We start from the raw sequence: 19,750 nt of genomic DNA, 5'->3' as shown, positions 1-19,750 counted from the left end.
TTTTTATGCTCATAAGTGAAGAGTGTCATTAGTATGAATATGACATGTAATAAAGTTGATGAAACTTGATGAGAGATGTTTGATTATTCTTCACCCAATCAGGTTTTTCTCATTTTTTTTATCAAGAGCATTGCACAGGTCCATAGGTGTTGCTCACAACTGCTATTCCCACCATGTAAAATGTTTTTCCAACATGTCTTACTCAAGTCAGTCAACAGTTACCTGCCCCTTTTCCAAAGGACCATCCCGCTAATTGTATCTACATACCAGGCTGCCAACTTTTTCATATGATTGACAGATAGTTTTATCTTTAGTTTTACTTTTATCTTTAATCAGAGACTTTTAGAGGCCGAAAAAAGGGTATTTCAAGACATGATTAAGATAAATGATGAAGTTTCACTGACAAATTGCCCTAATCTCATAAAAAAAAAACATTTTCTTGCATCGTTGGCCCAATCTCTTACCCAACTGTAATATACTTAATGTTTAAATTTTGCTATTTAGACTGTATTTTATTATACTGTTTCATGCGCTGGTGCTCTGTACACATTGTATGTATGGCACTGGTGGAGTTGTGATTTTGTTTTAGCACCACTAAATAGGTCAAAACCACCTAGGCTCTGTTACACAAAGCTATCCTTTCAGTTGCTTTAAGACACGTTAAACCCAAGTTAAAGCATGAAAAATAAAAAATATAATTTACTTGGCACATGGAAGGTACAAAAAGACTTACAAACCTAATATGTATTACAAAAGTTCTGCAGGGAATTTATAATGCTACCAACAGTCTAGGTGATTGCAGGTGGTTGCCTGCGCTAAAGAGCGGAGACAACTGGCAGTGCACCAAAAGGAATGTGATTTATTTATTTATACTCAAGTAACCTTAATTAAGGAACCACTTGGTTGTGTAAGAAAGGGAACATTCTGTGAAAACTACATGGTGAAAAATTTACTAAAATAAAAATCTTGGCAATATCTCACATGAAGACATGTGCAAAAGTAAACCTTGAGGTAATATAACCTTTCTCAATGTTTTTCTACCCTCTAAGAGATTACACACTTGTGAATAAATAGTGCTGTCATATATATCTCCAGGTGTTTCCGAGCCTGCCGGTGTTCGCTATTTTTTGCATCCTTTTCAACCCTTTTTCATGCTCCTGCTTTGAAGTCCCTTCATGTAACTGTTCATGGTAAATGCCTTTTCTCTATGCACAATACTGAGATAATGGATGCCACTGAGACCTCAGTTGGTGACAAATGCTTAGCTTTAGGCAACTCTAATGCGTGGCTCCTCTTCTGTCTCTTGGCCTAAGCTTGTGTATGTTACGGAGGGCTCCAGTTGTGCGTTGGCAGGTAGTTCTACTATGGGTCCTGAAGGATTGCGGAATTGCTTGTACACTCTGGGATCCTGGGCCACATACGTTGTTGTGGAGAAATACAGTAGCAGTCCAACCAGAATTGTGCAGAGGGACAGAAGATAAAGTCCTGAAAACTAAACACAAGATTTAAATCATCATCATTAAATAATAATGCAATGCAATTTCTGACTTATGAAAGAGATATCTTACAGGTGCTTGTTAGTCTAACAGGATTACTTTCATACACAGCTGCCTTTTAGTCCTCTACTTGTATTTGTCCAAACGTAAACTCATCTATTACACTATTTTATCAACCAAACAACCCTTTATACACGGACACTCCAAAAGCAGCATGGAGCGGGTGACTTGAGTTCTACTACTTGCAGAAAGATAGGAATCACTTTTACATTTCACTTATTTTTAGGTAATAGCAATGTGGAGAAGTCACCACCAAGTAATGTACTTATTGTTTATCTTAAAACCAACACCCAGATATAGTAGGCTATTATTAATGCAAGCTCTGCTTTCAGGATATCATTTTGACAGACCCACCACAGATTATGTGGAATCTTGCACAGACAATAGTTTTTGAGGACTGGTGTTAACATATTGTAGAGAACCATTCTCCTCCTATGCTGTACAATGGCAAGTACAACATCATCTTGTCAGTACAAGAAATACAAGGGTGAATGATCAGCCTCTTGGTCATACAAAGAAGCAGTCTATATTATGCTGTAATATATACGTACAACTTATAAGGTGGTGAGGACGTAACATGACATGGTACCGAAACAGTTATATAATTGATCATTGGTTTTGGAATATGTTTATTAATTTCTTAAACCTTTTTCTCAAACATGGGCCGACTGAATATAACAGCACACTCATGCATCATACTCAGTTTGGAGCTACATACAGCGATAATAGGTCAATTGTCCATTATCTCCACTGATATTTCAGCCTGTGTTGCTAGTTTAATTCTAGCAATGTCTCATAATACCTACTGTCTTTCTGGCACAAATATAAACAAGTGGGAAGCTGAGAGGTTATATAATTGAACTGTAAATACTTATATGAATGTAATGGTAATTATGGTTTAATGGTCTAAGCCTATGTGGCCTTTGCACAAATCTGGGACTGTATATGAAGACTGTAAGTACTGTAAATAGAGTACATATGACTGGTTAAATTACCTTTGTCACACATGAATACTGAAATCCAGGAATGTTTATATTAATATTCCAATATGAATATATATAAACCATTTTATGGGCAACAGTAACTCTGGCGATAGAGACAAAGTAATCAGATATTGAGTGGTGTAGAGTATTTTGATTATTAGGGCAATTAAAGCAGCTTCAGAAATACAATATAGCATTTATACAGATTTTCCGAATGATTTACTGTAAATGCTGTATATGTATTTTGTAGGTTATTACAGAATAAAAAAAGTTATATGGGCTAGAAGTATGTGTGTGTTTTGCAAGTTTCACCTTTTATCCACCTGTGGAGGGCACTGTACTTCTATAATAATTTTAGTGTTTTATTAAATAATTGTTCTACATGATAAATGAGCTGTAATGCCCATCAGTGTGACTTGTCAGCCCCTGGTGACAGCAGGGAATCTCGCTGGAAGGACTGCTAAGGAGGTGCCGGTGATGTGTGCCAGAGGCGGCTATATGCAGTGACACATCATTGGTAGGGGCACTAACAGCACCTAAGCCAGTGATGCAGATGGGGAGGTAAGGTGAAAACCTGAGTCTATAAAAGACTTTAATGGGTAGTGGCCATCTTGCAAGCCAGGACACGCGAGAAAGGTGAGTCCTCAAAGAGATGCCGCAGGGCATATGTTATTGACCACATTAAGGGATTCAGAGTAAGGGACATCAAAGGGGTGTTTCCCAACATGTAGACAGCTGGCACCACAGGACAGAGGCAGTGTAAGAGGAAGGAAAGCCTCTTTTATCTAACACTCACATGGAGATGGTCCCCTTGGAAAGTGCCCCCATACTGAGAGAGGGAGTCGCTGCACTATGCTGCATGGCTATTTAGGAGAGCTATTGGAGATATGGAGGCTGCATGTGGTACAGTAAGAGCCCCTGAGAAGTACTCCTATATTTTTTAGGTGGAGCCGCAGTATATAGAAAGAGCGACTAAACTGAGGTGCTGAGAGAGACACGCCCCTGGAAAATTGGGAGGATGCATTCTGAAGCTGAGAAACCTGTGTGGTGTGTCTGTGGTACTACTGCTCCCAGCAGTAGCAGCAGCAGCTGGTACATAATCTGATGGTAATTAAGAAATAATATCTGTTAAGATGATTAGAATCTATAACATTTTTGCATTATGTGACCGTTCACCCAGTAACAACAGCAGAGGTCACCGCGAAGGCTTCCAAGGAGGAGAGTCTCATGGGTGCAAGAAGGCGCTGATGACACATGAGGTTGTGTCAACAGAGAGGTGGCCCCTTGTAGGCACAGGGGCGGCCATGTCATTTGTGGAAGCAAGGCCAACAAAAAAAAGACTTGTCTAGCCAGGAGGTAGGAGGGTGGTCACAGGTCCCCCGGTGAGGGGGTGCTTGCATTAAATGCCCATGTATTCAGAAGAAGCCTCTGGTCAAAAGCCACCAGCATCAGGACAATGGGCCCCATATGGTCATCAGACCAGACCACCAGAAGGGTCTTCACAGAGCTCCAGTTAGATCTTGTTTATTTGTTTTACAAGTGAGAACTAATCTACTAATCTGTGTAAAACATACTGCTGTAGGAAACAGGGATCTTGATGTCTTCTTCAGGGCACAGCCACTATTGAACGATGTACAGCTGTGACTGGTACCTATCTGTGTAAAATGGTTTGTAGCCATATCTCTGATACCCTGGTCACTGACAGCTTGGCTGCTATACTGGTTTTATGTACATACTGGGTCAGAAGCAATAAGGATGGGATAGATAGAATAAATATACTGTGAACGCGGACTTTTTATAATGAGTCTAAACAAACGCTCTCTTGGAAACTAGTGTGTTAAAACATTCCTTCAAGCTAGTACAGCATGAGAATTAATTTGTCACAAAGGAGCCTTGTTAATCAAGAGCCTTTTAAACTTAATTTTAGCTGACCCAAAATTGTGATTCCTACTGATCCTTTTCTTTTTAAAATTATGGTGACAGAAAGAGTGCCTTTATTCCATGGAGTTTTGCATGAGAGGGTTCTCTCTATCTCTTTGTGCTTGGCAGCAGACTGTGTTATTAGAGAACACACTTGGATTGTGTGTTTATACCTCCATGCTACCAGCAGATTCATTTTTCTTTCTATGTGGTAACTGTGTTTGAGATGTTCTATTTCTTTGGATATAACCAAGTCTATAGTGCTGCGGCACTGTTTTATTGTGTTGTGCTGATTTTTTTTATGTCTATATGAATAGAATGTTTGAAGGCTAATATCTACAAATATGGGCAGCATGGTGGCTAAGTGGTTAGCATTTCTGCCTCACAGCACTGGGGTCTTGAGTTCAATTCCCAACCATTGCCTTATCTGTGTGGAGTTTGTATGTTCTCACTGTGTTTGCGTGGGTTTCCTCCGGGTGCTCCGGTTTCCTCCCACACTCCAAAAACATACTAGTAGGTTTTTGGAGTGTCATCAAATTGACCCTAGTCTCTCTCTATGTGTGTGTGTGTTAGGAAATTTAGACTGTAAGCTCCAATGGGACAGGGACTGATGTGAATGAGTTCTCTGTACAGCACTGCAGAATTAGTGGTGCTATTTAAATAAATGGTGATGATGATGATGAAATATGTCTGTGGAAACTTACATAACTTGTATACCTTAGCAAAATGCAATACTGAATGTACTGCATAGCAACATCTGTTAATAATGATATGCTGCTTGCTTTTGGCCTGCAGTACAAAAATAGCAGTCAGCTTTAATACTGTGATTTAGAGTTGAGCTAGGAAGCTACCCCTTCCCAACTACTATAGTGCAAAATTGCACCTTCAGGCCACATTTACTCCTAACTCCTAAATGAGGAACAATGTGGACAAATTTGGAGGCATCAACTTCTAGGGAACATTGACAGAACATGTGTGTATTCTATGCACAGGGGTATGTGTTTAAACCTCGACATACAAAATATACTGTACAGTTTTTGCTCTTGTTCCCATTTAAATCAATGATGCTCTCAGAAACTGTTTATTATTTAGGACAAAGTGCAGCAGTTTCACATGCATGTAATAAGACACAGAATGCTAGTTAAGAGTAGCCATGTCAGAACGCTAATTATGTCCAGGTCAAAGGTTCAGGCAAAACAAGGCTAACATATACACAGATTCTTCACTATCTTGACAGACAATTCAGCATTACCGTTCAGTCTTGGGTGGAGCTGAGAAGATATCACTTGTTCAAACTCCCATTCAGAGGTAAACTGCCTAAATTGTTCAAATGCAAATTGAGGTCTGCATTCGATCAGGTTGACCATATTGCATCTTTGCAGACATATCTGGGAATAGGTCAATTTCCAAAATTCAGATTAGTGGTCAAATATTAACAGAAATTCTTTGTCTGCATAGGTGAATTAATCCATGCTGACAATCTGTCATGGACATGTCGGAATCTCATGTAACATGGTTTCTTTCTGCTGTACATGTATTTACTCATTACATGCTGAACAGTTTCTGACAAGTCTTTGATTTCACTTTGCATATTGGACCAGTATAATGTGTCTTTGCTTGTCTGCACCCTACGTTACCCCAATGTGGCTGGAATGTATGTGTGCCATCTCTGGTCTTAAATATTTTGGTATTATGACCTTTGACCTCCTATACAGAAAACCAATCTCTATGCTCCTCATTAAAGAACCAGTAGTTTCTCACTGTGAGTAGTGTCTCCCCTTGCAAATCTGGTCATCCTGCCAGTACAATGGACTTCAGAGTTCCAAGGCTCTCATCATTCATGATGTGCTGTAGGATTTGATGCAGTCGTACATCTGTGACATTTAGATACTCTGGTTGGTTGACCTCTCCAATTTCATTCTGCACATGGTGCACAGTGCAAACTGTGTTGTGCCCATGGTCAGCTCCAGATCCCCCATCAGCAGCTTTTACTCTGCTGAGAGTGTCACTGATGTATATCTCAGGACCTGGCTTGCAAATGACATATAGGTTGTAATGCTGTAAAGTTAGCATCATACTCTGAAGTTGCTTGGTTGCACACAGGAGAGACTTCTTGAAGATGGTAATTAGCAGCTTGTAATCTATCTCCGCCATGATCATTTCCCGACTGTAGATATAGTGATGAAAACGGTGGCAAACATGATGATAAAGCACTTCTTTGCAAAGTTCGGCTCAGTTGGGTCAGTGTCCTAGAAGAAAATGCAGCTGGTTGACCTACTTAAATGTGGCAACATCTCAGTCGGGTCTTGCTTGAATAGCTCTGTATAATGACTGGCTTGGTAACATTGTAATACTTCAACATAGGTGTGACTGTGACCACATTGTGATATTTTGGAAGCCAGTGGCAGCAGGGCTGTCTCTCCCATTGGGCACAATGGGCAGGTGCCCTGCAGCCCAGGGGGCCCGTCAGAGGCAGCGCAAAAAAAAAAATCCTGAAAAAAAAGAAGAAAAAACTTACCTTGCGGTCAGCTGACGATCCAGCTCCCTCCCTGGTCTCCTCCTCCGTGCGGCGCTCGCAGTGCATGTCGGGCGTGACGTCATCATGCCCGCCCGACATCCATTGCGGAGCGCAGCACGGAGGAGGAGACCAGGGAGGGAGTCGGAGTAGGTAAGTTTTTTCTTCTTTTTTTTTTTCAGGATTTTTTTTTTGCGCTGCAGGGCCCATATATATAATCACTTTTTTTCCCATATATGTATATATATATATATATATATATATATATATATATATATATATATATAGGGGCCCCGATGCACTGCTTTGTCCGGGGGCCCATAATGTTGTTAAGAGGGCCCTGAGTGGCAGGTTGCCTCCCTGTCCAAGAGTTTGTGCAGGGACTCACACACCTCTGAAACGCGAGCCATGAATTTGACCAGATATGTCACAAACCCAATGAAACGCTGAACATCCGTGGACTTTGGCATTTCCAAGACTGCTCTGGTTTTTTCTGGGTCAACTTTCAAACCTTAAGAGGACAGACTATGAGCATGGAAATTGACCTCTTTCAGATTCAATTTCAGTTTCTTTACATTGTCTTAGTTTCACTTGATTGCAATGATCCATCGGTACTTGAAACTTGCAATCATGGTCATTCTCTACTTCTTTGTCTGTCTCGCCACAGCAAACAACAAGAATATCATCCGCAATTGGTTCAATACCACTGAGCCCAGTCAAGAATGTGTGTTGCTTTCATTGATTTACCTTGGGTGCAATGGAAACTCCAAACAGAATTATATAAAATCCTTTGCTGACCCAGGGTGTCCAAAAGGTAGTCATATAGATGTTTTCTTCATTCAGCTTGCATTACAGGAATGCATTCTGTGCATCAACTAATGTGAAAACTTGGGCTTTTGGCAACTTGAAGAAAATATTTTCCACTTTTGACATGATATAGTGAGATCTCCACAGTGCTTGGTTTAGGAATCTCTGATTAATGCAGACTCTAAGCTTCTCAGGCTTCTCCACAATGACCATGCTGTTTATCCAGTCAGTTGTTTGTGTCACACTTACAATATGGCCATCTGCTTCATGCTGACCAAGTTGAGCCTTCACTCTTGGCTTCAATGCTATGGACAGTTTTTTGTGGGGCACACTGAAATGATGGGACTTGGGTTGAATTTAAATGTACCTTGCCTGGGACTGACACAACTGCCCCTTGAACACATCATCTTAGGCATTAATTAGCTGCTCTTTTGTCAGTGGGCTCCATCTTGTGTAGCTCAGCTGGAATGATTAATTGTATTAAACCTAGGCACTCACATATGGAACCTGACAGTAATAAAACATAAGCATGTGTGCACATCCATGAATAACACACTCTGTTTGGAACTGTCACAATGATTTTATCAACTATCCAGAATACAGCTTTAGTTTGGTATCACTTGATTGTAGTGGGGTTCTACTTGCCTCTTGTCGCTCAGACTGATAGCATCACACAGGATGGCACCTGTCATGTGGTGCTGTCCCATGTGATTACTTGCATAGGCGGCACATTACTGAATCTCCGTCTGCTAATCAGCGCACAGGGAGGTGCTGTTGCTCGGGCGGGCATTCGGACCAGCCCATCTAGCCAACAGCCCTTCTGGAATTTGCAAGAAGTGCCAGATGGCCAATCTGACCCTGCGTGTGTGCGTGGACGCAGTATTTTAATATAATATGTGAGGGAAGGGAGGATCTTAATATAGTGTGGGAGTTAGGCTATTTAATGGTGTAGTGTAGGTGGGGGCTAATTAGTTAAGGTGAGGTGACGGAACTTTTAATTTAATGCTGGGGTGGTTTGAGGCTATTAATTGAATGTGGGGCTGATTTTGGGGAGGAGGGCTATTTATTAAATGTGAATATGAATTATTTAATGCCGGGGATGGTTGTGGAAAATAGGTATATTTATTAAACGTTAATGCTATTTAATTTATTGCTGTAACTGTTTGGAAGGAGGGAAATATGTTTTGAGTAAACGGGTATACTGTTAATTTAATATTGGGGCTGGTTGGAGTGAAATAGGTCTACTTACTAAATGGGAATACTATTATTGTTGGGAATGAAAGGAGACCTAATTATAAAATGTGAGTGCTATTGATTTAATAAGAGGGCTGGTTGGAGTTTTCTAAGTCTCATGTACCCATTTTTTTTTTTTTCAAAATAGGGCATCCAACATTCCAGGATCACGACAAGCAGGAACTGAACTAAAGAAACCAGCTTCCACAGGTGGTGAAAGTGACAAGAACAGGTAGGAGAGAGCAGAACAATCTGCCAACTGTTCTGAATATGGTGGGGCAGTCCTGAATTTTGGTGATTGTATCGCTTAGTCAGGATTTGGTCTGACTGCAAGGACAGTTGGGAGGTATGTCCTGCTTCACGACCTACTGCGAAGGCAGAGCTGTGTGCTTCTAACAGTAGTGTACACAGTAGTGCCTGTGTATTTGTCTAAAATGATAACCATGTTACCTAACAGGGGCCCTGCTGTTTTAGAAACCCTGCTCCCCCCCCCTTCCTGGGCCTTAATCTAGCTCTGGTTAGGGGAAGAGAGCTGATAGCTGCTCCTGGTCCTTGGACAGGACAGAGCCTGCAGAGCAAGCCAAGGAGCTTTAAGTAACACAAGAATTGGGTAATCTCGTGAGACAAAGAGCTTCCCTGCTCACTCTACAGGAAGTTCCCAACCTAAAGGATGTCAGCAACATCAGAAGCATAGATAAGTACAGTGGGCTGGGGATGTCATAATGTGGCTGGGAGGGTGTGATAAATGTAATGTTTTATTACAATATATGTATCAATGCCCCATGTTGACCACACTCCCAGCACAATGTGGTCACGCCCTTTTTGGCGCGGCGGCAAACAGTTTATTTGCTACTCGTCTGTGGAGGAGGGCGACAAAAGTTCACTGTACCTGGGCCCCAAATTTCTCTTGCCGGTCCTGTACATACCATTACCTGATACTGGTAAGCTCTATGCTGAAAATAGAGAGTCAAGCTGCTTGTAATACATTTAATCTCACGGGACACTGTATAACAATGACCTTTGCAAAAAGTACTGTAATATTATTATTATCTGGAACAGAGGTGGGCCTGTGTGCTTTAAATGCCAGGGGTGATTTTTAGTCCCAATCCAGCCCTGCTCCTCAGCATGGCTACTGCACCTTATCTGGTTTGATGTCAAGGCCTGTGGCTAATGTGAATTTTTTCCCCGGTTACTACTCCAATTACCTCTCAGTTGCATTCCATCTAGAAAAGGGATACTATTAGTAATTGCCATAAATATTTACTTCCCATTCAGAATAACTTTAAATTTAATTTCACTGGGAGGGTGTCTGTAATTTAAGTCCGACTAATATACATGCAATTATTGTCCTTTTCTTACTGCCACAATCCAGAAAGGTAAAAGCAGCATAATTTGTGGGATAAATAACATATAACACCATGTTTCAGTTGCAGTTAATAAGAACAGGCACAGAATGCTAGTTGACAGTAGCCATGATGATCAGAACAAAGGTACATGGTCAAAGATACATGCAAAACATAAGAACAATAACATTGCACCACAAGGTGGCACCAAACAAAAGGCTCACATCTGTAACACTAACCATAGCTTAAAAAACAGCCCATTTACTACAGAGAACTGCTAAAACAGATTAAAATGATAATATATCATTGTCCACTTTTTTGTAACACTTGACTTTGTGGCTTCTTCACTGAACATTGAATTGAGCTGGTTCCTTATGGTGCGGGTGTGGTTAGTTAGTCTGATCATTTTGACCAATCTGGCTGTTCACTGAGCCATATGTGGAATTGTTAGACATAGTTATAATTTGAATCCAATAAGTTCAGAGTTGATCAAGTACGGAGAAATATTCAGCCAAAAATGACCCAGACCCACAACATCCCTAAAGTTCAGCTGCAGACAACAAAGCTGTTGAACAAGTTCATTGCTATTTAGCATCTCCTGTGAAACTACATTTCTGTATCATAATAAACTTTTTACATTTGCCCTCAGAAGGATAAAGATTAAATCAAATCTACTTTCAAGAAATTCAGACTTGCCTGGAGTATTTTAACAATACAAAAAAATAAGAATATGCTTTGTATTCTTCTTGTAATGTGAGGAACATACAGAGTGATTTGACATTTTAAATTGCAAAGTAGAGAACTACTAGAGATGTAGCATGTCAGAGTTTCTCTTTCGCTAATTATCAGCAGCCGATGCACTTGGACATGAATGAACTTTTAATTATCACGTCTCTGCTAAACCTATCACTTTCTCTCCTCAGCTGAAGTATCTCCTAGCCCCCTATTACATCTTAATGTACAAGATGAAAATGGTTTAAGACCAATGGACTTTGTGACTTTCATTACATCTGTCCTCACCTCCCACTACACTCCAGCTTTCAGGCTGCAATCAGCCAAGGAATAGCTTTTAGCTGCAAACATTACTATGTGTTCTTACATATAGACATTTTTTTTCTGTTCACTTCGTGTCTGTTGCTTTCAGCACCCTACCCCGCATCTCCAAATATGTTACTTTTTAAAAAAATAAGACTTCACTGGAAATAATGCATTTCAATTCTCTTAGCTCTTACAAACTAACTTGCAGATGCCATACCCCTGAAAACTATACAGTTTCAGTTGATACCCACAGTGGCCTAGTGGTTAGCACTTCTGCCTCATAGTGCTGGGGTCATGAGTTCAATTCCCAACCATGGTCTTATCTGTGTGGAGTTTGTATGTTCTCCCTGTGTTTGCGTGGGTTTCCTCCGGGTGCTCCGGTTTCCTCCCACACTCCAAAAACATACTAGTAGGTTAATTGGCTGCTATAAAAAAAAAAAAATGACCCTAGTCTCTCTCTCTCTCTCTGTCTGTGTGTGTATGTTAGGGAATTTAGACTGTAAGCCCCAATGGGGCAGGGACTGATGTGAATGAGTTCTCTGTACAGTGCTGCATAATCAGTGGCGCTATATAAATAAATGGTGATGATGAAAGATTCTCTTTTAAGGCAACATGAATACATGTACAATATCCTGATTTGGAGAGTAGTGATGTCACTCCCGTAAAATATGCCATATATTTGGAGAGACGTTATGTCACTGCTGTTACATGACTCATTGTGAAATTGCTCCATAATGGCATGCATACTTGTTAGTGAAGGTAAAATACCTGGATATGAGGTTTACCTCATACAACCATCTTGCTGTGTTTCATATTGAAACTTTTGTTTTATATGGAATTATTACTGTATAATAAAAAAATATTATTTCTGTGACCTGCATTTGATATGGCCACAGAACCTTTCAATGGCTTCTGATATAGGTGGTACATTATTTTATACTAGCAGAATACCCGGCGTTGCCCGGGATTTAAAGAATTTTAAGACACAACTGTGTTACAAAGTGTTTTTCTGAGTTTGAAGAGACCAGTTACTGGATGAAGCGGCATTAAACCATTCCCAATATTTAACAAATGATCAGCAAACTGACCGTCCATTGTGTTGCCATGCAGAGAAACTCTCATATTTGTGGTTAGTCGCAAAGATGTGATGATTTAAGGCATGCATTAATTTCATCCGCCATTGTTCCTTTTGGAATGACCGGCAATGTTTGTCGAAGATCTCCAGCCAATACAACAGTGACTCCACCCATTAGTAAATCATTGCCTCTTAAAAATTGAAGTGTTTGATTGAGGGCCTGTAAAGTATTTTTGTGTGACATGGTGCATTCATCCCATACAATGACCTGACATTGCTGCAGAATCTGAGCTTTTTCTGTTCGTTTAGTGATATTGCAGACGGGAGTTTAACTTCGGGCCAGATTAAGCGGTAACTTGAAAGCTGAATGTGCTGTTCTTCCACCAGGGAGCAAAGTTGCAGCAATTCCAGAAGAGGCCACAGCAATAGCTATCTTGGAATGTACTCGAATTTTAGCAAGTAACAACTTGATGAGAAACGTCTTACCTGTTCCTCCGGGTGCATCCAGAAAAAATATATTTCCCCTTTTTTTTGGAACCCCTCGCCACCCCCACCCCGTAATGAATTTCAATTTTAAATTTTTTTAGTTGCCTCCGTCATGTTTTAATAGACTCGTATGCAAAATTTCATGATCTTCGCTTGAAAAATGTGGATTTGTATAGAAAGACAGACAGAAGGACAGAAGGACAGAAGGACAAATTTTCTCTTTTATATATTAGATAATACACAACGTTCAATTTGGAAGAAACCGTTAATGTATGTATTGTTCTACGTTTAAAATTGGTGCTAAGCATGCCTCTATATCTGATATCATAAACTGACAATGATGTCAATACACATATAAACATAGTATTCATCTGCCCCATTTGAATGCATCCAAGGCACTCTGCACATTTCATCAAATCTAATTTTTGAGTTCACATTCTAGAGAAATGCATGTGCTACACACAATTTTAATTTGTTTCTTTGTAAAGTTGCAAACAAACGTAAGGGTGTAGGTGGGGGGAGGTGGTGGGGGTGTCTGTCTCCTCTGCCAGCTCTCTGTCATTTTTGAGCCTGTTCACATCCCCAACAAAGTAAAACCCACCTCCTGCCGTTCGACCATGCAATAAAGATGTTGCCTCATGAGAAAAATTACTGTACAAGAATAAAAAGGGCTCTGGGTGGCGGTATGTTGATTAACAGGCAAGAAATAAAAATGACTTTCCTCTTTCTAGAGTCATTATACAGTATCACCCTTTTAGAAACCAGGGACCTGATTCATTAAGGATCTTAAATTTCAGTCTCCTGGATAAAACCATGTTACAATGCAAGGGGTGCAAACTAGTTTTCTGTTTTGCACATAAGTTAAATACTGACTGTTTTTTCATGTAGCACACAAATACTTGATAGCTAATTTGTACACTGAAATTTAAAGTTGATATTTGTGTGCTACATGAAAAACAGTCAGTATTTAACTTATGTGCAAAACAGAAAACTAGTTTGCACCCCTTGCAGTTTTACATGGTTTTGTCCAGGAGACTAAAATAAGATACCTCATTTAAGATCCTTTATGAATCAGGCCCCAGGTGTGCAAGAGCATTATCGTATACACCGGGGAACTTTTATGAACTTTTATGAACTTTTATGAAAATTGCACTACAGGTGACTGAAGAAATTGTTGTGTTACCCATACCGAGTAATTAGTTGTTTGCTGTCACTTTTTAAATCGTGCTATAAAAATGACAGTTCTGATTGATTGCTATGGTCAACCTTATTTTTACCCCCATAGTTACCTACAGATGAAGTAAAACAAGTTAAAAGATAAAATGTTATTCCAAATTTCAGTTAGCAATAGAGAAAATTAATGTATTTAAAATTACACAGGAAATAATTTTATATTAATGACATTCACCAGGATGTACCAAAATAGAGACAGTATTACACCAAAGGTTGTTATAACTAGATCTACCACTGTGTATAATTTTTTCAATCATATGTGTAGGTATGCTGATGGAATAAAGTGCATAAAACACATATATATCATATCATCTAAGAATGTTAAAGGCATCATTGTCTAATTAGTACAAGTCCTAGCAATGAACGTTTTACATATCACATCCATGCTCCAAGATTTAGTTTAGGGTCAGCACAGGGCAGCACAGTGGCGTAGTGGTTAGCACGTCTGCCTCACAGCATTGGGGGTCATGAGTTCAATTCCCGACTATGGCCTTATCTGTGTGGAGTTTGTATGTTCTCCCTGTGTCTGCGTGGGTTTCCTCCGGGTGCTCCGGTTTCCTCCCACACTCCAAAAACATACTGGTAGGTTAATTGGCTGCAATAAAAAAAAAATAAAAAAAAAATTGACCCTAGTCTCTCCCTCTCTGTCTGTCTGTGTGTGTGAGTGTGTGTCTATAGTAGGGAATTTAGACTGTGAGCTCCAATGGGGCAGGGACTGATGTGAATGAGTTCTCTGTACAGCGCTGCAGAATTAGTGGCGCTATATAAATAAATGATGATGATGATGATGATGATAGGGTCAAAGAAGACAAGGTACAGAAAAAAAATCGTTTTGCTAGTGGCAATTTAAATAAATTAATATTCTTTAGGTATTCTTTAAATAAATGAATATTCATTATAAGCCTACGTCCTCATATCCAAGTAGTTTAGCTTACCTTATAATGAAACAAGAACAGGCCACAGAAAAAGGTGTAGAGTTCTGCTGTTAATGTGGAGAGGTTGATAGCAGTGGCACTGGTTTTCTTTATAACCACAGGCAGGAAGCTATAAAGGCCAAACATGCAGGCGGTGAAACCCACATACAGCAGTCCTGTACAAAAAGACATGCATATCAGTAAACATCTGATTATACTTAAAAATGAAAAACATCCTTTTTTATTTGACACAATATGTGGACGATTTTTATTAACTTAACTTGTAATTAAATGCTACCTTCAAAAGTATTGTTGCATTGTTCATAAAAGCCAGTTTAGATACCAGTATGGTTCTACATATAATGAGCACAAGCCGCTTTCTTTCTTCAGTCCAATAACCCACTGCTATACTATTATAGGATGACTGGTACCAACTAACGCCCATTTATTCCCTGGAGATTGGCTGATGACACTATCAATGTGCACATGTATTAATAGGTGACGGTAGGCATGCCATCAAATAAAGAGTACTAGCTGGTAGGTCTCCAGGGATTGCTAGAGTTTAGACTGATAGAACTTTCTTAGTCCCATCTGTAAGGTAACTTCAAATGAATATAGACTTCTGCAGCCATAAGAACCCACAACAGTTGATCCAGAAAAATGTAATATTCATTTTAGTAAATATTCTTCAACTTTCACATTTACAGGCTTCCAAAATTGCCAACTTGATAACATTCATTCTGTGCCTAATTGATGGTTTTAGTGCTTTAGTGGTCCTTGTATCGCTCTAGATAGTACCAACTCCAGCCTCAAATTTTATTTATAATTAAGTATAACCCCCCTCCCCCCTAAAAGAGTCACCTTTTTGGAAAAATGAACCCTCTTTTTGTTTGGTGGCTTGGCAGCCTGGAGAATTGTGAATGTCACTGGGACTGAACTGGGATGAAAGTTTAAGGTACTGGAGAAGCTGTGACAGCTGTACAGTCAGCTCCACTCGACTGTCCCACTGACATTCAAAAAACCCTAATGCCTATAGAATGCAGCAGATGGAAGTGCCTACCGCACATACATGTGTAATGTGTGAATATAATTTGAGGACATTCTTTGGTGCAGAAGCAGACAAACAAAAACGGCGCTTCTCCCAGCTTTTTTTTTTAGTAAATTCAACACACAGTAATTAAGCACCTTCGCCGCAGCTTTAGTGACAAAACTGCAATTTGTTTTAGGAAAGCTGAAGCTGACAGTACGGCTCATTTAATAGCATTACACTTAGATGCAAAATTCACACTGATCCACAGCAATTCGTTTTCTTTTCTGTCTTATGCAAGTTAGATGAAGGCAAGTGTCTGATTGCTTTAGTTCAGTGCAAATTTTGCAACAAAAGGCAATTTTGCTAAACGAGCCATAACAACTTATTAGCACCTTGCCACACATTAGCTATTTTTTTTATAGGGAAGTAAACTTTGTAATTGATTGTATCCAATAAGGACATTGGCAATTTATTTTTGTAGAAACAGTTGTTTTTGTAGCCTGCAGATTTCATTATAGCACCTTTTTTTTTTAAATCCAGATCATTTTATTAATGATTTCCTGATTCCCTCTTTTCCTTCTATTAGTATTATATTTTTACCAGTGTCTTTCTATTTCAACATCTCAAATCTTGTTGAAATGTGTCCTTTAGAAGCTTACCTACTAGGGAGATGCCTTCTCTCGCCTAACCTAATATCAGCACTGTTGGGTCTATATGCAGGACACCTGGTTGCTGTAGACCAGTGACAGGCAACCTGATACACTGCAAAGACCGCATGGGTGGCCCTAAAACCTCTAAAAGGGCAGTCGATTACACTTCTCAGTAGTTAATCAGACCAATACATTTAATCAAGGAACGAGACACCCATCTGTAATAATGTATCAGCAGGCATTTTAAACAAGTGATACAAGCTATAACAATCAAATCTGTCAATAAAGCAGTAAGGAGCTGGAGGCAGCAGGTGAAGGCTCAGAGGGTAACATGTAGCGCTAAGGCCACCTGTTGCCCATCAATGCTGTAGAGCAATGGTGGCCAACCTGTGGCTCTAGTTGTCCATCTGCCGGCAAGGGTATATTGGAAAAACATTTAACTGTTCAACTGACCAAGAGCAGCCACATCTTGTGAACAATGCAGGGAGGTCACAGTGTCACAGGCAATCCAAAGAGAGAAGGAAGAGAAGAGAGTGTAGTGTGATCTTCCTCCTTCCTCTGAACGGGCAAGTAAGGCGCAAGTGAGATCTGGTGGCATGTGAAGAGACTGATGAGCATGTAAGGAGATGTGATGGCATTTGAAGAGATCTGATGGAATGTACGTAGGTCTGTTGACATGTGAAGAGGCTGATGAGCATGTAATGAAATCTGATGGCATTTGGGATGATCTGATGGAATCTACGTAGGTCTGTTGACATGTGAAGAGGCTGATGAGCATGTAAGGAGATGTGATGGCATTTGGAGAGATCTGATGGAATGTACGTAGGTCTGTTGACATGTGAAGAGGCTGATGAGCATGTAATGAAATCTGATGGCATTTGGGATGATCTGATGGAATCTACGTAGGTCTGTTGACATGTGAAGAGGCTGATGAGCATGTAAGGAGATGTGATGACATTTGGGGAGATCTGATGGAATGTATGTAGGTCTGTTGGCATGTTGAGGAGGTTGATGGGCATGTAAGGGATAGGTGTGGAGGTCTGATGGCATGTATGAAGAATGTGGGTAGATCTGATGGCATGTAGAGAGGCTGATGGGGATTAAAGGGACATGTGGGGATGTCTAATATCATGTAGGGAGGCTGAGGGGCATGTAGGGAGATGTGATCGCATTTGGAGAGATACAATGCACATGTAAAGAGCTCAGAGGGGCACATTAAGAGGTCTGAAGGAATGTGGATGCAGTAGCAGTGTGAGTTACTGTAAAGAGACTATGGGGTAAATGTATTAACCTCCGGTTTCTTCAACCCCCGCGAGTTCGGCGTCTTCGGCGCTTAAATTTAAAGCGGCGCTGCCTTGTAAAGGGAAACTTCCTTTTACAAGGCAGTGCCGCTTTAAATTTAAGCGCCGAAGACGCCGAACTCACGGGGGTTGAAGAAACCGGAGGTTAATACATTTACCCCCATGAGTAGCCATTTGAACCTTCCTCCACTGTGTAGTGCAGAGCTGTGCTGATTTTATGATTATTCTGAACATTTTGACACTGTTGGATGTTTTCTTTTTTGCTTAGGATATATTTTCAATGTATGTGTGGTTGATATGTATGCATATGTTTATACTGGGTATATGTATATGCGCACACATATAAAAGATAAAGTTTGCTCTTTGCAGTGCCTATAGATATTTTTTGGCTCTTGGTCTCTGACTGGTTGGCCACCCCTGCTCTAGAGTCATATTCCAGCATATAAACATACAGAATTTTTTTAATTATTTTGTATGTATGTAGTTGTGGAGGTGTGCCCTGCACCCGTGCCCTGGAAGAGGGTGAAGACAGAGGAGAAGTTGGAAGCCCAGAAAAAAGAAGAGGAAAAAAGATTTCACTTACCCAGCCCAGGATCTAGCGGTGGTAAGTTTTTGTCCTTCCTTTCAGGTCCCGGCAGCAGAGTGCGAGTAAGCCAATCAGGGCTCACTTACTTTCCCCTGCTGGCCAATCGGTGGCCGAGTAGGTTAGCCAATCCTGGCTCACCTCCGGCCATTTGAATCGCTGGAGCTGCTGTGAGCCAATCAGGGCTCCCAGCGACGCTGAGTGACGCCAGCGCACCAGTGGCTATTTAAGCCACCATTTTCAGTTTAGTACGGAGCCGACGGAAAAGGACGTCGTGCGACGTCCAGAAGAAAAGAAGATGTGGACACCGGTGGAAGTGGCAAGAAGCCCTTGTAAGGGATAGGAGCTACCCTGTCACGAGAAGCCGATGGAGGAGACGGCGTGACAAGAAACACAGATGGCGCGTCAGAAGATGCCGAGATCAAGGAAAAGAAGAGATCATCGGCGGGGAGCCCTTTTAAGGGCTAAGAGTGCCCCCACCAAGAACACAGTGGGGTGCAGCGTGCGGAAGAGGGGAAGAGGCACCGCCAGCTGGAGGGTTTAGAAGAACTGAAGACGCCAGGGCAAGCTAAGAATCCTGCGCGGAGCAGGTTAGTATTTTTCCTACTATAAGGATGGGCACAAGGCCTGTGGGCACAGTTCGGGCACTAGGCCCATGGTACCATAGTGGGCATAAGACCCTGGTGCTGTTAGGATATAGGCAGGGTTTATCTGCATTAGGCCCCATAATTAGGGAGGGGAAATAAGGCCCCAGTAGTAGTTTTTGGGCACTAAGCCAAATAGGTAGGAATTGGGCAGAAGGCCCAATAGCTAGAACTTGGGTGCAAGGCCCATTAGGCAGAGATAGGGCACAAGGCCCTTAGAGGTAGAGAGGGCGCAAGAGCCCTTGAGTTTTGATAGGGCGCAAGGTCCTGGGTGCAGCGTATAAGGCCCTTGAGCGTAGGCAAGGTGCAAGGTCCTATAGTTTGCTGAGGCATTAGACCCCTATGGTTTGCTAGTTGCAAGGCCCATAGGTGCAGATAGGCACAGGCCTCTGAGTTTAGTGGGGCACAAGGCTCCTGATATGATAGCAGGGCAGCAGCC

At 40.9% G+C, this 19,750-nt stretch overlaps 1 protein-coding gene across 1 annotated transcript in view; it reads right to left on the bottom strand.

Annotated features, from left to right (window-relative positions):
• Nucleotides 1–336: 336 nt before the first annotated feature.
• Nucleotides 337–19,750, bottom strand: part of SLC35F1 (solute carrier family 35 member F1) — a 287,258-nt gene continuing 267,844 nt past the window's right edge. The window contains exons 7-8 of the mRNA XM_075202978.1: nt 15,125–15,279; nt 337–1,492 (exon numbers count right to left, since the gene is read on the bottom strand). Coding sequence (XP_075059079.1) covers nt 1,268–1,492; nt 15,125–15,279 — 380 coding nt within the window. The 3' untranslated portion in view covers nt 337–1,267. The remainder of the gene's footprint in view (nt 1,493–15,124; nt 15,280–19,750) is intronic.

This window comes from Mixophyes fleayi, chromosome 3 (assembly GCF_038048845.1).
Source record: "Mixophyes fleayi isolate aMixFle1 chromosome 3, aMixFle1.hap1, whole genome shotgun sequence".
Lineage (NCBI taxonomy): Eukaryota > Metazoa > Chordata > Amphibia > Anura > Limnodynastidae > Mixophyes > Mixophyes fleayi.
The sequence above is the reverse complement of the archived record's forward strand: the minus strand, read 5'-3'. Positions and strand labels throughout refer to the sequence as shown.